General features: G+C 37.9%; 1 protein-coding gene across 6 annotated transcripts in view; it reads left to right on the plus strand.

Moving 5' to 3' along the window:
- Positions 1-17,181, plus strand: part of vit (vitrin) — a 66,458-nt gene that overhangs the window by 34,512 nt on the left and 14,765 nt on the right. For 3 of the 6 annotated variants that reach the window (XM_073872867.1, XM_073872866.1, XM_073872865.1), the window contains 8 exons: positions 4,794-4,856; positions 4,947-4,985; positions 6,638-6,685; positions 12,313-12,387; positions 12,563-12,628; positions 12,894-12,956; positions 16,124-16,174; positions 17,121-17,168. In XM_073872867.1, the coding sequence (XP_073728968.1) occupies positions 4,794-4,856; positions 4,947-4,985; positions 6,638-6,685; positions 12,313-12,387; positions 12,563-12,628; positions 12,894-12,956; positions 16,124-16,174; positions 17,121-17,168 (453 nt within the window). The remainder of the gene's footprint in view (positions 1-4,793; positions 4,857-4,946; positions 4,986-6,637; positions 6,686-12,312; positions 12,388-12,562; positions 12,629-12,893; positions 12,957-16,123; positions 16,175-17,120; positions 17,169-17,181) is intronic. The other 3 variants (XM_073872868.1, XM_073872870.1, XM_073872869.1) reach the window with 3 other exon arrangements.

Consider the following 17,181-nt stretch of genomic DNA (forward strand, 5'->3'; position numbering starts at 1 on the left):
AAGTAAAAGCTTACATAAAATAATTCTAGATTTTATTGAAATAATAAACATAGGTTCAGGAGGAGGATCGAGCTGAGCCTTGGGTTCGAGCTCCGACATCAAGTTTGTTTACCATTATTTATTAAAGTCACCATGAAACGGAAGTAGCGATTGCCTTATTTTCCCTGTGGTGACGTATATCCGAATGAAACGGCTTTTGAGATGAAATAAGGCAGGGCTGGATTTGAATTTGTCCATTGAGATCTGATTGGATCGTTTGAAGTTGGGTCGTGTTGCTAATTGCTAATTGCTGCGATCCTCTCCCGGACCCCGCCCACCTGCCATACTTTTGACTGGAAGTAAAGAGAGATCGTTTTGAGGAGGGGAGGAGATTTACATTTTTGATTAAAGATTATGAGCACACACGAATTTTAAAAAAATAATGAAGCTCACAGATAAGTCATTTGTTAATAACCCCACAATATTAAAAAAATATATATAGTTTTTCATTTCAATTTCATTGCGACTTTAAGAGATGAACTAGTGAAATTTCCCACTGTAGGGAAAAAACTGATTTTTATTGATGTTTATAGGTCTATGTGGTGTTTTTAATATGTTTTAAGACTAGCCATGTGCAAATTCATCATTCAACACAATCAGAGCCGATCCTGGCCTTCTGGGGGCCCTAAGCAACTTTGTGAGGGGGCCCTGTCATCGCGTTCATAAAAAACATTCACTGTCTCTGCTTAAATGTAGCTATAAACAAAATGTTAACTAAAACACAAATCTTATAGCTGTATGTTTTTGCCACATGTACATTACTGTGACTATCAACAGAATACTTCCTAATTATAACATTGACACATGTTTTCTGAAAAGCCCTTAATCTGTTACATTAGTACTTAGAAAACAAGGTCTACTGCCAAATATATTCTTTTTTAAGAGATGTAGATTATCAGGGAAATTTAAAATTAAATTAAAATGAATTAAATAAAACCAAAATAGCTGTCAGATAAACTATAACAAATAACTCAACAGATTTATTTAAATCATTCTCTAAATATGCAAACATTAGACCTAATGTGCATTGTTTTAAAATGCTAACAGGAGTCACACGACATCTTGCATGAATAAACAGGGGCGTCATGCACCAATTTTTTTAAGGGGGCACAGTGTCAACAGCTCACAGAAATTTGTGCATACACAGACATCAAACGAAATATTATAGAGCTTTTAGTCTTTTCCATGGCACTTACATTTCTAACAATCTGAAAACCCCTGCATACATGCAAAAAACTCCAAAATAAGAGTGATGACTAACTTTAATATCAAATACTATTCAATCGGAATAATGACACATTTGCATCATATTTACATCTGTAACGGCATGTTTTATTTAAGTCTTAATGGCTTGTTTAATTGTGTCATTAATGCATTTTGCACAACAACTACATTATCATATAAAATTAATGTAATTTTAAATCCATAAAGTATATAAACAACTAAAATAACATAAGCTATAGCCACGTGATTAATTTTGATGTTCAATAATGATTTTAAAAAATATGTTTAGATAAAATTAATAAAGGAACAGATTTTTGCATTAAATTTTACCTCATGTGAGCATGTGAGATTCCGTGCCCGCGTTAACTCTGGCGAACTTTGGCGTTGTGCCAAGAAGATGAATCTCTACTTATATAACGTTGAGACGGTCACATTTAAAACCACACATTTTCTACACAGAGGAGGTTAACTGAACATTACCGTACTGGGGTTTGGAAATTTTGTGAGCGTTTCTAACACGTTTTAATGCCAAATGCAGCAGCAAGCCAGCAACAGCAGAGAGCTCGTGAGCGCGCCCAGACGCTGATGACGTCTGCGACTGCGCTGACTGCAGCGCCAGCTGCCGCCAGAATAAAAGTAATGTAACATGATCAAAACACTATCAAAACGGCGAAAATCTCCGAAAAGTGACAAGGATGCAGCACAGAATGTATAATATTGTGCATATTAAACAGATTAAAAGTCAAATAACAGATTAATTGACGCTTATTTGATTTTGAGGTTGGATGCAAAATCCATTGGCTCCAAAAACCAATCGGGCAGGTGCCCCCTCAGTTTGAATGGGCATGACGCCTCTGTGAATAAATGTGTATTTTTTAACATGTATGAAAGATTTTGATTTTTGTGCAAGCATTTCTAACAAAACACATGGACTAAAACTGAATCTAGGGATTTGGACTGCAGTGTTTGTTGTAAATCCATTGCATGGTTATTCAAGACTAAATAGGAATTTTGTGTTCTTAATCTTTTACTTCACCTTCATGGCGCTTGTCTTTCCTGCTTCGGGCGGATAGCTTTAATATCCGAATGAAGACGCATGTTGATATGTGCGTCAACCGCATACAGAGCTGCATAGATGGACTGACAACTGTAATTAAAGTATCGTGAGATCAGACTGCTTGTTATAATTTCGAATGGCTCCCGCGGCACAATGTCACTCCCCAGCTGGAGTGTGCAGTGCTGCATGAAGTTAAGAACAAGCAGGGGCGTAGCACAAGGTCTCGGGCCCTATGCATAGGCAGTCCTGAGGCCCCCCCCCCCATTTTTCCTTTTTAGTTTTCTAATCACTACATGAACAAAATGTATGATAACCAAACAAGACTTGTTTCAGTCATATTTTATTTTGCTGAATGAACAAGACATTACATTTTTACATTACTTAGAACATTTATTTGTATTATGTTTTATTACTTTAAGGCATAAATTAAATCTTAAATATGCCATTTTAGTTTTGTACATTTACAAAAAGCTCCAGTCATAAAAGACAAACAAATCTTGTGTCACTAGTCATTTTTATTTGGAGAAAAAAAGGATAATGAAACAAATGCTATTGCTTACATGCTATAGCTTCCTCAAATGTATAGCTTATACTGAAGTTTATTCCTAAGTAAATGCCCACTGGCGTTTATAATATAATGTTGACCTGATATGTACCAAGCTACCCATGACACTGATTAGCCTATTATTGCTAATTTTAGATATTATAGCCTATTCATTTAAAAATAAACATGTTTCAAATTAGGCTAATATAACGGAGTTTTGTATGCAAACAGCATTAATACACAGTTTATTTATTTAGCCTTTCACCTCAAATTGGATGTAGTCTATTACCAAATTATCATCTGAAAGTGTATGTTCTGCTTTATCAATGGTTTGTCTTAGTTAATTTTTAGCACTAACAATCCCGGGGATATTCAAACAGTTTAGCACGATAGATTTTGTGTTCTAGTTTGTGCTCACCTTTCTTTGAAAAGAAGTCAGTCACAAATAATTCCCCATCGTTTTTTGTTTCCTTTTCATGTCTTTGATTCTTTTTTGGTGGCCTGATTTAGCTTTTTTTGAGAAAGACATTTCAATCACACCGCAGAAGTTTACGCTCCGCCAGACCCTCAACTTTTGTTTCATAAAAAAATGCGCGTGCAGATGGACTAAACCATTTGGCGCATTAGCAAGGGGTGGGACCGTGAGACTTTAGATAGTTTTTACTTATACAAAATGTAGTCAGTAAAACAGTTATTTATCCAGTACACTTTACATTTCATATGACTTTATTATGAAATTTAATTAGGAAATGAAAAAATCCAGGTAAAATAAAATATATATTTCAGACTTTTCAAGGGCTCTCTCTTCCCTTGGGGCCCTGGTAATCAGTACTGGTTTTACCTGCAGTCCAACGCCCCTGAGAACAAGGGGGCCCCCTAGTGGTGCGGGGCACTACACAGCTCGAGTTGCCTGCGTGTAGGGCAGATCGGCTCTGAACACCATTGCTGAGTATTTTCTCATAAAATTGGAGACAGTCTGATTACTGTGGTTTACAATCGCTTTGGTCTCCAAAGTCCTGTACCCAACATTTTATATATGCTGTTTAATATGCTCAAAGATGAGTTTTAAATAATAAACTGATTGGCTACATTGAGACTTTAAGTATTAAAGGTAAAAAAAAGTTTTTAATTAAATGTAGTCGAGTAAAAAGTACAGTATTGTGCATCGTAATGTAGTGAAGTAAAAGTTTGTCAGACAAAAACACTCTGATACAGATACTTTACTTGAGTAAAGTAATAATAGTTAAGTACTATACAACTGTGTTCTTAAAGATATTTTCTGTGAATTCATTTTGAAGGCATTTTTGATTTTTGCCAAACATGGTATGAAGCTCCCGACACATTATTAACTCTTTCCATGCCAGCGGTTTTTTTTTAAGTTGCCAGCTAGCAACAGCATTTTTATGATTTTCACAAAAGTTTAATGCTTTACAGAAAATGCTCGTTTTTAAATATATAAACATACAATATATAAAATGAAAGAACAGACCCATCCATCCTACCTTTATTTGTTCTCTTTTTATCACCTCTCAAATATGGTTTCTTTAAAAAGACCAAATTTTAAACAAAAAGTTGAGATAATTGCGTTTTGTGAAGGACTTTTGATAGAGATCCGATTCAGAGCGATGATCAAAACAAATACAGAGTTTGAACTGTTTGACATAAGGGCTTGCTTCCGGGTTTTATAATTTGGGTAAGAGCGGCATCTGGTGGATAATTAAGGAAACATGGAATGCTGGAAAAACTTGTCATTGGCAGGGAAGCGTTTTCTCGTAACTGACAAGTTAACTCATCAATTCTTGTCAATGGCGGGGAAAGAGTTAACTGAATCCTCATCTCACCAAAGTTTTGTTTGGTTTTTGAGTTTTATTAAATTGAGTTTTGCTGTGTGCTTGTGTCCTGAGCTAAATAAGTTGTGTCAAAACACAGGTGTACAGAGAGCAGAAACAAACGTTGCGGTGCGCAGACAGCCACCGGTTTCTTCTGGTGCAGGTGAACATCATTCGTTTATTCAGTTGAAACAGTCGCACTGCAGACATTAACTTTAGGTTTCTTCTCTCTCTCGTTCTCATCATTGTGCAGCTTACAGTCGTGTGCAGACACCACAGCATACTAATCCCAGTAAGTATCTGTCATGTATTTTGACTGAATGGTTACCCGTAGCTGTCGACGTCATATATGAGGAAGCACTTCGCATGTTCCAGTAGCCTCGTGTGTGTCGTCTCATTCTTTAAAGTATGTAAAAATACATAACAGTATCTACAGATGACGCCTGTCTGCGTGTGTGCTGATGATACGATGTCTTCTCTTCTCTTATGAAGATTAACCATGGTATTACTACAGTCAATACCATACAAACATGGTTACTTACTATATTCAAACCATGCTTACCACAAAATAACCATGGTTGTGCTACAAAAGCCATGATTAAATTATGATTGCTATAGTGAACAAAGGTATTTTTAAAGCACATCTCACAATTTGCATTGTTGCAAAGTAGCTTAGTACACGATGTGACTACAGAAGAGTCAAGTTTTAAATAGAAAAAATATTGAAACTCTTTGGTTATTTTTGAGCGCGATGCTAATGGTCTAATCAGATTCAATGGATTTTGCTAAGCTATGCTAAAAGTAGTACCACCAGACCCGGAGATCAGCTGAATGGATTCCAAAATGGTAAAAATCAATTGTTTAACTCTAGGGGAGCTGGAAAATGAGCATATTTTTAAAAAAAAGTGGAGTGTCCCTTTAATTTACCAATTCTACCTTGCGGAACCTGCAACGAAATTCACATACACAGAATGATATTTATTTAGACTTATGTATATTTTTACGCATCAATGCTGAATATTTTATCATAAAAAATATTATACTACACAGCACTTATGGTGAATTGTGTATAAGTATATATATATATATATATATATATATATATATATATGTCTAAAAACATTTATATATATATATATATATATATATATATATATATATATATATATATATATATATATATATATATATATATATATATATATATATATTACAGTTAGATACTTATTAAATACTTATATAATAATGATGTTAATATTTAATCATTAATTATTTGATATATTTCATTGCAATGTTGTGTTTTGGTGTAAGATCAATTTCTCTTCAGTGACCTGAATCCAAACTGCATGTTTCTTTTATTTTTACTTTTTAAGATATGGGTGACCTTGAATGCATGGAAACAGTCCTCTGCGTGACCGGGTTACTTTTCTTCATGTCATGAACTTTAGTGGCGAGGCTTCATTATATTCATGTAATTTTCAAATTTTATCTGCTATAAATTTTTAAACCCTCATTCATTCGTGCAATGGAATTGCCCCCATCAGAGCGCTGTCATTGATTTACTTATCAACCAGCTAGATCGACACTAAACTGTTCTTGCGTAGCCAGACCTTTAGACTGATGCAGAAGGTCTTGACTCCATAGCAGCTTTCATTGAGTTCATGATCAGGATGTTGCAAAGTTCTTTGTTAACATCAGAAACCATTGCCTGTGGAAAACAGTACGCATGGGTAGCCCTGCTTCCTTTATACCAAAAAAGTAATTTCATGAGATAAGTTGTGTCAAAACACAGGTGTACAGAGAGCAGAAACAAACGTTGTGGTGCACAGACAGCCTCAGGTGTCTTTTGGTTCAGGTGAACGTCATTTGTTTATTCAGTTGAAACAGTTGCACTGCAGACATTAATTTAGGTTTCTTCTCTCTCTCTTTCCCATCATTGTGCAGTTTACAGTCGTGTGCAGACACCACAGCATACGGCACAGTCTAATCCCGGTAAGTATCTACAGATGACGCCTGTCTGTGTGCTGATGATACATACTGTACAGTATAAACTATACACCTGATCCACCATCTATGTAGGCATCTAGAGTCAAAGCTAGAACTGAATGGATTTAAAAGATCAATATTATGTGTTGTGTGAGTCTCCTTTGAGAAGACCAGCATTGCAGTATGTATAGTACAGTATTTTGTGTTGTGCAGTGATAGCTTGCTGGTTTCTCAACCTTCTTCTCTTATGACCATGGTTTTACTACAGTCAATACCATAGAAACATGGTTATTATATTTAAACTATGCTTACCACAAAATAACTGTGGTTGTGCTACAAAAGCCATGATTAAACTATGATTGCTCTAGTGAAACTATGGTTTTGCCAATAGTAATCATTATGCCATAACATCATAGTTGCTACAAAAAAAGATACAATTTTGTAAAGTCATCAACAACCTTATTTGATTAACCAGCACTTTTTTATTCAAAGATATTTTTTAAAGCACTTCTCACAATTTTGCATTATTTGCATTAATGGTCCTTATTTGTCAAATGAGCATACGACAGAAAACTTTGCGTACCGTTGTTTCAACTTAAGACTTTATCAATATGGACAGGAGCGGTGGTGGCTACGATCAAATCTCACGTCAGGTTTCACTTTGTGTACACAAGTTTTGAGTAAGGATTAGGTTGTGTGCTTTACCTGTTTGATATACTATCTGAAAAGAAATAACGAAAAAGTGAGAAATAGTGTTTCCCCTGATGATTTATGTAAGAGACTGTTGTTTCAGACTTGTCTGACCAGACAAGCACATGGTGGCTCCTCAGGGCTGGGAGAAAGTGCTTTAGCGCTCTGAACACTGCTAAGAACTCCAGCGAGTTTAAGTACCATGACTGGTGGTGGCTGCTCCACAAGCACTGGGCTGACAGCCTTCCATAACCGACCCCCAGCCTGAGAGAGAAGCATCTGTCGTTAACGTCATGCGCCAACAGACTGCACCTAACTTCGGACCATGCAACAGAAACACAACATCTTTCCATATTCGTAGGGCATGTAGACTTTACCGCGTAATACTGAACATGCTAAAAGGGTTGCCCCTTGGGGAAAAAGTCTTAGTTTTGAGCCCCACTGCAGGGGTCACATGTGCAAAAGGTGTGTGATTGACCTAGCCTCATTTTGTTCACTTCTGTGAAAATGGAAGTGACACGAGCAGGAGGCATCCGTGCTTGTTCACTTCCTGCTCTAAAATTAGGGACTGCTCTGACCATATAGTTGTACTCAGCAACCCTTCGAATCTGGGGGGAACTGAGTGAACTGAATCCTGTAGCCGAACCTTATTGTGCATAACCCCTATTATGTTTTCCCACCCTGTCATAAATGTTTTCAAGGGAAGCAACCCTTGGAGAAATCCCGCACTTCCCCGGAGGGCAAGGCCCCTTTTACAGCCCTGTAGCACTCTCATCAGGGCTGCTTTTTAAACCTCTTTTCAGCTTAAATGACTGCCCTCAGATTGGGTTTCTTTTGAGGTTTTACAGCACGCCAACCCGACCCCCAGTTTCTGCAACAAGGGGGGGGGGGCACGAGTGCTATCGCTCTCCTTCTGCACCTGTCTATGCAGAGTTTGCGGGTTCGGCCATGATGAGGAAGTGTAAACTCTCTGAGGAAGAAAGGTTCTAAAGGCTGCCACCTTTGGTATTCCTTGGAACCTGAGGATGAAACATGGATATGATATTAGTGTAGAGGCCACTCACTTATAGTGTAAAAGTTACAATAAAAATACAATCAAATGGATGTGTGCGTTTGGTTCAGGTCAAGCCAACTATTGTAGCATAAAAATGTTTAGGCAATGAATTAGGTAAAAGCTTGGTTAAGTAAATGAGTCTTTAGTTTAGACTTAAACTGACGGAGTGTGTCTGAGCAAAGCTGGAAAGGTCATTGCAAAGTTTTCCTAAATCTACCGCCTTTCGAGGATTTTAATATTCAGGGAATTATTAAAAGGCCAGAATTAACCGCAATGTACACAATGAGCATAAAACTGGGCTTATGATCATATTTTTATTTATTTAGTAAACTCTCTATCTGAAGCTTATTTAGTACCTCTGCCAGGCACATACATTCTTAGCTAAATTTCTCCTGGACAAAGTAAACTCTCATCTTTTCATAACCTTTGGAGCAACAGATAAAGCAATGCCCTTGTGGGGTTTTCACAAATCACAATATTAATTATAAACAAATCAAAATTGTATAAGTACCATCAATCTATCTATCGGTCTATCTAAATGTATTAAAAGTAATGTGAACGTTGATCTTTGTGCAACCTTGACTACATAAACCATATTACAAGTAGAAAAGAGTCATGGGCTCAGTGGGTAGCACTGTTGACTCACAGCAAGAAGGTCGCCGGTTCGGGCCCTGGCTAGGTCAGGTGGGCTTTCTGTGTGGAGTGTGCATGTTCTCTCTGTGTCCGTGTGGGTTTACTCTTGGTACTCCTGTTTCCTCCAACAGGCCAAGCACTTGCAGGTTAGGTGAATTAGAGATACCAAATGGCCCCAACCTGTGTATGCATCAACTTGTGTGGATTAACTTGTATATAAATTAAAAAGTGTCCATCATGAATGTAGCCAAATGTTTTAAGACTACAATTCTAACATTTTAAAAATGTAATCAGGGGTCAAGCCCAGAATGGGCGAGACCCCTATTGGGATTGTTAGTTTTCTTATTATTATTATTATCTATTAATCTTCTTCTTCCGCCATTGCGTCTATGGCAGCCCATAGAACCGTATGTAGGAAAGTTATGAAATTTGGCACACTCATAGAGGACATTCGCAATAGTCACCACACCAAATTTGGAAAGTCTATGTCGAACCCAATAGCGCAACCAACAGTCCAAATTTTTACTTACATTTTTGGTTATAACTGCGGATCCGTACGTCATAGAAACGCAATGCTTGTTTCTTCTGATTCCTTGGCTCATGCCGATTCGATTGCACCATATGACGTCATTTCCGTTATGCTAATTATTTCGATATTTTGAATTGTTTGTAAAACCTTTTTTGAACTCGTCCTAGAGCTTTTGTCCAATTTGCGTAAAGAATGGGTGTGTAGCATCTAGAGACATTCATGGCAAAAAGTTATGGAATTCGTGTTGATTCGCTAATCCGTTTCCGTATACTTCGCCAAAGTTAAGCGTATTCACACGACACTTGGTAGTTTTGATGGCAGTCACGACCTGAGGGTGCGTGCCCAGTTTCGTCACAGCGCCACCTATTGTTCATGAGATTTGAAAAATGTCTATTTTTGCTTATAACTACTGCAAACTTGAGTCTAAAATTATTTAAATTATTATTTAAAGTCAAACGATACCAAAAGGTTTTCGGTCTGTCATTTTGGGGGTCGGTCATATTGAATTTTACCTTTTTTTTGTCGGAAAGTTATGAAATTTGGCACACTCAAAGAGGACATTCCAAATAGTCCCCACATCAAATTTGGAGTGTCTATGTCAAACCCAATAGCGCCACCAACAGTCCAAATTTTCACTTACATTTAAATTTTCACTTACATTTTTGGTTATAACTGCTGACCCGTATGTATAATACGTAGCACGAGCACGCTGAAATGGATTTGAGGCTATATCTTCGCAAAGGTTTTGCACATTGATGTGTGTATTGGCAGTGGTTCAGTGGTTAGTGTAAGTTGTCTACAAATCGGAAGTTGGTGGTTCAAACCCCAACTCCACCTGACTAAGTGTTGAGGTGTCCATGAGTGAGACATCTAACCCCAAATGCTCCCGATGAGCTGGATGGCTCTTGTGTGCCTGACACTGTATGAATAGGTGAATGTTTCACAACTTGTAAATGTCATGAACTGAGGGTGTATGGAATGTTTTGTTACAGCACCACCTACAGTAGTTCATCAGTGACATTTTTTGAAAGCCCTTGTAAACTTTTCAGTGCCCCCTAGTGGTTAAGAGTTTTGAGGCTTTATCACCAGATCGCTTTATCGTATGTACACAATCATGACCTGAGGCACCATCTATAGTTTCGGTGCAGTGCCCCCAGTGGTCAAGTCATTTGAGGCTATATCTCAACATTGCTTAATCGTATGTATATCAAATTTGGTGGGTGTCATCACAATCATGACCTGAGGCACCATCTATTGTTTCGGTGCCGTGCTCCCAGTGGTCAAGTCATTTGAGGCTACATCTCAACATTGCTTAATCATATGTATATCAAATTTGGTGGGTGTCATCACAATCATGACCTGAGGCACCATCTATTGTTTTGGTGCAGTGCCCCGTAGTGGTCAAGTAATTTGAGGCTATATCTCAACATTGCTTAATCGTATGTATATCAAATTTGGTGGGTGTCATCACAATCATGACCTGAGGCATCATCTATTGTTTCGGTGCAGTGCCACTTAGTGGTCAAGTCATTTGAGGCCATATCTCCACATCGCTTATTCGTATGTACACCAATTTGGTGGGTTTCATCACATTCATGACCTGAGGTGCCATCTATTGTTTCGGTTCCGTGCTCCCAGTGGTCAAGTCATTTGAGGCTATATCTCAACATTGCTTAATCGTATGTATATCAAATTTGGTGGGTGTCATCACAATCATGACCCGAGGCACCATCTATTGTGTTGGTGCAGTGCCCTCTAGTGGTCAAGTCAGTTGAAGCTATATCTAGGTGTCATCACAAACATGATCTGAGGCAAAACCCATTGTTTCTGCACAGCACTCAAGATTTGAAAAATTGTTTTTTTCCTTAATCTACTGAAAATTTATTAAATCTTAAATCATGACGGTCATCACTGATACTTTATTCTGTGCCCTTTTTAGCTTGACCCCGGCATCGCTGCTTTGCAGCTATATTTGGAGATTTGAGATTGCTTTGAAATTATCTATTTTTTGCTGATCGAATTGTGTTTTTTTTTAAATAACTACCAGCTTGAAAGCTTCTGGGACATACTGTAGTGCTAGTGATGGGAAAATATAGAGTAAAGGTTTTGCTACTACAGGAAAAGTTTTTCAGTGGTTTATTGTAATGCAACAGTAAAGCAAATTAAATGCAAATACAGATTCTCTTTAACCTGAAAGCTAGCCCAAACAAGGCAAGTCAGGTGAGTATTAGTTCCATATAATATCATGGTTCTCAACTCAGACCTGTAAGATTTCTTGCAGTTTAGCTCCAACCTGCATAACACTCACCTGTCTGTATTATTCTAGTAGGAGGAGTTTGACTACCTGCAGCGTAGTGCAGGCTGATGGTTGTATGACATCAAAGTACAGCAAGAGCGATTTGAGTACACACAGCTTTGTATGTTTTCAAATCGCTCTTGTGGTACTTTGACATCATATGGAGGAGCATGGTCTGTGCACCACCGCATGAAGACCAAAAAGAAGACCCTAAAAACCTTGATTAGCTCGTTGAGATGTTTTATTAGGGTTGTAGCTAAAAGCTCTTGAGAAAATTGGATCTTGCAGGCCAGGGTTGACAACCTCGGTACTAGCCCATGGTCATTGGTTTATCTGAAGGGATGTTTCTGAATATGGATGACCCAACTGAAAGTCACTTGGTGAATGTTTGTTCGTGATCGATTGTAAGTATTTTCTCATTCTCTATTCAGCATTTGCAAGAAGAGATTGGACACACCCTGCAAACACACGACCTGATTTGTTGTCTGGGACCAGGAGACCAACAGGTATCAGAACCATTGTGCAGGTTTCATGATCCAATTCAATAACACACTATAACACTTTTTATTAATGTACAAGGGCTAAATATGATTCCAAAGAGATGTCCATATACATGGTAAAAACCATTACATTAGCTTGTATAATCTAACCCGATGAAATGATCTTACTTTCCGTGTTCAGACAGTAGCCACTCTATGCCAAACATTGGCTATAAATGGGGCAAGGTGACCACAGGTGATTCTACAGGTAAGCTTCTCATTTACTGCAGTGAAGTAAATGGAAAAACATCTCAAATCTACTTAATACACAGAGCGAATGTCATATCAATTTAAGTAGTTACGTTTAGATTGTGTTTAATTATAAAGCAGTACAAATTCTTCTTATAATGGTTAAATAAGTCTGTCCATCTGATAACATTAGCTTGTGATCGGTTGGCTTCTTTGCTAACACATGCACGCATAGTGATTCTTTCCATAATGCAATAGGCTCTACTAACTGCTTTGTCCTGCAGCACATGACTCAAGGCCTGATAACACAGAATCTGAACCCTGGCTAAATCACTTTGGACAGTACTGTAAGTATAATTCAAACAAAAATGCATGCCAAGATGTTCTTGACAATGTAAATTAAGTCAGAGGTGAAAGAGGTGAGACTGGATCAAATAATGTATTATACAGTAGTACTGCATATATGCAGAACAAAAATATGAAATCAAAATTATATCAGAGTAGCTTCATTGTCGAAACAAACATACATGAAACAAATTGTTTTTTGTCCAGAACCAAGGACCTAGCCAAGACAACAGAAGAAGAAAACAAACCTAACTGTAAACGGTGTGATTATATTACCTACATTTAATTCTATGCACATTATAGAAGGTTATACAGGTTTTAAAGTGGCTTTACATGAAGCTGTAAAAAATATTGATTAAATATAGAATTATATACTAGCAGATTATATACTTAACAAAGATGGCAATAAAGGTGTTTATTTAGATGTAAAGGAAAGTTTATGGTGAAGCTTTATCATTTAAATTGGTTTTGAGTAATTTTAGGTCTGATTGTGTAGGAAATTGTAACAGTCAGCCTTATTGGTTGATTATTTAAATGGGGTCAGATTTGACTGTATGAGATTAAAATAGTTTATTGTCTCGGGGGCCCTGGCCCTATCGTTGCTGTTTTTGCACTGGGAAGCATCTAGAGCTACGGAACCCGGAGCCCCAACCTGAGGGCGGTCGGTTGTACCGATTTTCGAGGACCTGTGAAATGTTATCCCATCTGCCACCTAAAAAATCGGCTTTTCATGCCTTTTGTGCCAATTAAGCGATTAACGAAGACGAGGGGCAAGCGGAACTTCAGACGCATTCTCAGGGGGAAGGAAGACTACAGTGCAAATAGGCAGTAAGGGGGGTCTGATGGTGTTTCTTGGATAAAACGAGGAAGAATAGGCAGTCAGGGGGCACTATAGGCTGTCCACGGTACTGAGGAAGACTACTGTGTGAGTAGGTGGTCAGGGGGAGCTTCTGGCAATCCCTGGACTAAATGACTAAGATTATGTGGCCAGGGGGGACCATGGTGCCCCTGCTGGCGTACATACGGCCCCTATCTGGTAAAACAACCACTTTACCTGCGGTTAGGCCGAAATGTCTCAATCACCATAGGTTCTAACAGCATATGGAGGTACACGAAAGGGGTACATTCCGTCGCCCCAGCTATGTGTACAAAGGCAGCTTTTTCCAATGGGAAAATTTTCACAAACTATCCTTACCACTCCCCAGCCCTATAGGGATGCATTCATTATAAACCTGATGCGACAACCTTGAGCCCCCAAACTGTCCTTCTTGGAAAAGGAACCATGGTTCCATGCGTCTGTCGTTAATGTCATGCGGCAACCGACCGTACCCAACCTCTGGCCTTGAGACAGAAACCCAAGATCTTTCCATATTCTTGCAAAAAGCTAGCGAGGACATTAGTAGGTCGCCTTTTACACTTCCTAGCTCCCGCGTCATCCAGCTAGTGACGGTACACCCCACCATTAGTTGAATTTGTTATATACATTCAGATGCACTCACGCCTGGTGGCGTTCTCAGAGCATCACTACGTCAACACAATGTGAGTTCCATTGAAAGGGAAATTAGGATAGAGATGGTTCAAGAAACTGTATAATACTTAATAGTTTAAGAACCAATAAAATGAAATAAAAAAGGGTTAATTTGTCATACATGTCCCTTATGGAAATTAACTTATTAAATTAGTTTTGTTGGGGATTAATTATCATTTGTAATAACCAATGTAAACCAATGGTAAATTTGTAGTCACATTGGTTTAGCTACAAATAAAAATACCAGTGGCATAACAAACCTATGAAAATAAAAAGAGATGCGTGTGAGATTTAATGTTGTGACATCACAGAATGGAAGTTAAGTTCACATTCAAGACATTCCATATCTGTCACTCACTTCAACGTTGTGTTGATGTAGTAATACTATTGGTCCCTATACTAAAGACTAAACCACCTCACAACATACTCAGCCTTGTTGCAACCTTCACAGTGCGACAAGTCTCTTCTTATGCTCAAGGGGTGAAAGGAATGTAGTTAGAAACGTTAGCTACAGCGACCTTTTCTGTTTAAATAAAACTACCAGCTGAGCAGCCATAAAAAATGTGCCGGAGAAGTGCTCTTTTCTCTTACAGAGAAAAGAAAACTATGGAGACCACATCCAACGGAAAGCACCTTGGGCTATGTTTGCTGAGTGTAGTTCCTGGAACTGTGCTGGATCAGAACTAACCTTTTGGTGCCTTGCATACCTTGGCCCACACCACCACTTACACAGTAAAGTTACAGGCAAACCCCTTTGCTTTCGCCACCAGCAGATTGTAATGGGTTAGGTCGGGTTGTGACTGCAACCTTCCGATGGACATATTATTGCAGAAAGCAACTTTTCCATCCATAGATGTTGCTTGCAGCGTGGTGGTGACTCAAACAGCTGAAGCAGTGTTCGTAGCCGTCTGATGGAGTGTGATAACAACTACATCCAGAAATACACCAGCAGTAAGACTTTGAAAAGATGCTTTCTCTGGTGTTCTCGTTTTTGTAAAGAAATTTGCTCTGATTAAGACTGCAAAAGTGCCCATTGGAATTCCCATTTCTGCACAGACAGCACAATAACCACTTCCCAGTTCTTATTGCCATTTTCTGAAAGATCAGACGCTTATTTAGGCTCTCATAAGTAAACCCTTAGGGGCGGTTTCTCGGACAGGGATTACACCAGTCCTAGACTAAAATAAATGTTAGAGCTGTCAAAACTGAAAACAACTTGCACTGACATATCTTTAAATACATCAGTGCCCTTTGTATTGCCTCAAAATGCACACAAGTAATGTTTTTAGTAAGGCATGTTTGCTAAAACTAGTTATATTTCCTAATTAAACTAAGGCCTAGTCTTGGTTTAAACTAATCCCTGTCTGGGAAACCACCCCTTATTAGTGTCATTACATCAACACAACATTGAGTGAGTAAAAAATTGAACTTTGTGGGGAATTTTGCTTGATGAGAAGTAAAATTTACCGAACAAATTACAGAAACTGTCTGGATTCATTTATTTCTATTTGCCAGGGTCCTAAGCGTATATTCTTCAAAAGTACAGGGTATCTCATGTCTGGTTATTGTGTAACTGAAGTATCTCTGAAATAAAGTCTTTCTGGAAAAAAGCTGAATTTTTACCTGATTTCTGTTTTCCAGCTCCTGGGTCAGATGACAGCAAGGCTCTGTTAGAGACAATCCACAACAGAGGTATTCAAAACCACATGCACAATGTTTATGAAAACCCAGAGATCTCATTTCTACATGGCTATATGTTTGAGGAGGTGAAATCAAGTCCAAGGATTGTATTTTGTCACTGTTACATAGCAACTGGGGAAAGTATAGATCAGGATAATAACAAAAATACATATTTGAGGGATACATACAGCATGCCTGTGGATACAATAAAAGCGTGATTGTGCATGTTTCGGTAGCCCCACTGGTAGAACATGGCGCCAGCAATGCCAAAGGGACTGATTTGAAAGGAAATGCACATACTGATAAAATGTATGTCTTGAACACAGTATAAGTGTAAGGAAATATACACTAGTTCAAAGGTTAAGGGTCTCTGAAATGTTTCTCATAATCTTGAAAATCTTTGTAGTTTAAATTATTAAATTAAGAGAAAAACGTAAGTGTTCCAACATATACATATTTCATTTCTTTCATCATATAAAATCATATGAAAGTTTTAAAAATGGGTGAATTGGACTGAATAATGAAGAAAAGGCAGTCAAGAATAGATGTAAGAATAGAACTTATTCGATACAGTTTTAAAAAAATAATCGCAGGTTGAGACCTCAACTGCTTGATAAAATGACAAGAGTGGTTTGGCAAATTCTCGAAAAAGCATGACTACACTGAAGATGATACAATATAATATTGAAATATTTTTATTTTTTGTTACAACATAATTCATTTAATTACATTTGTGCTATTGTATAATTTTGATGAGATTATTATTATTAAGTGACCCAACACTTTTGAACTGCAGTGTAAAGTTCTGTTAATTTATTGTTGCAGCACAGGCATGTTTCTAAAATCTTTGCCAGACATTCACACACACAAACACCCTATAAACCAAACAGGCTCATATTTTGGATTTATTGCTTCTGTAGTGTATGTCATAATAATTGACATGTTATGGTTTTCACAGAGACTCCTACTGAATCATGGGACCCTGCATTAAACCCATTTGAGTCGGGTGAGGGATCTTT

Source organism: Misgurnus anguillicaudatus, chromosome 11, assembly GCF_027580225.2.
Source record: "Misgurnus anguillicaudatus chromosome 11, ASM2758022v2, whole genome shotgun sequence".
NCBI lineage: Eukaryota > Metazoa > Chordata > Actinopteri > Cypriniformes > Cobitidae > Misgurnus > Misgurnus anguillicaudatus.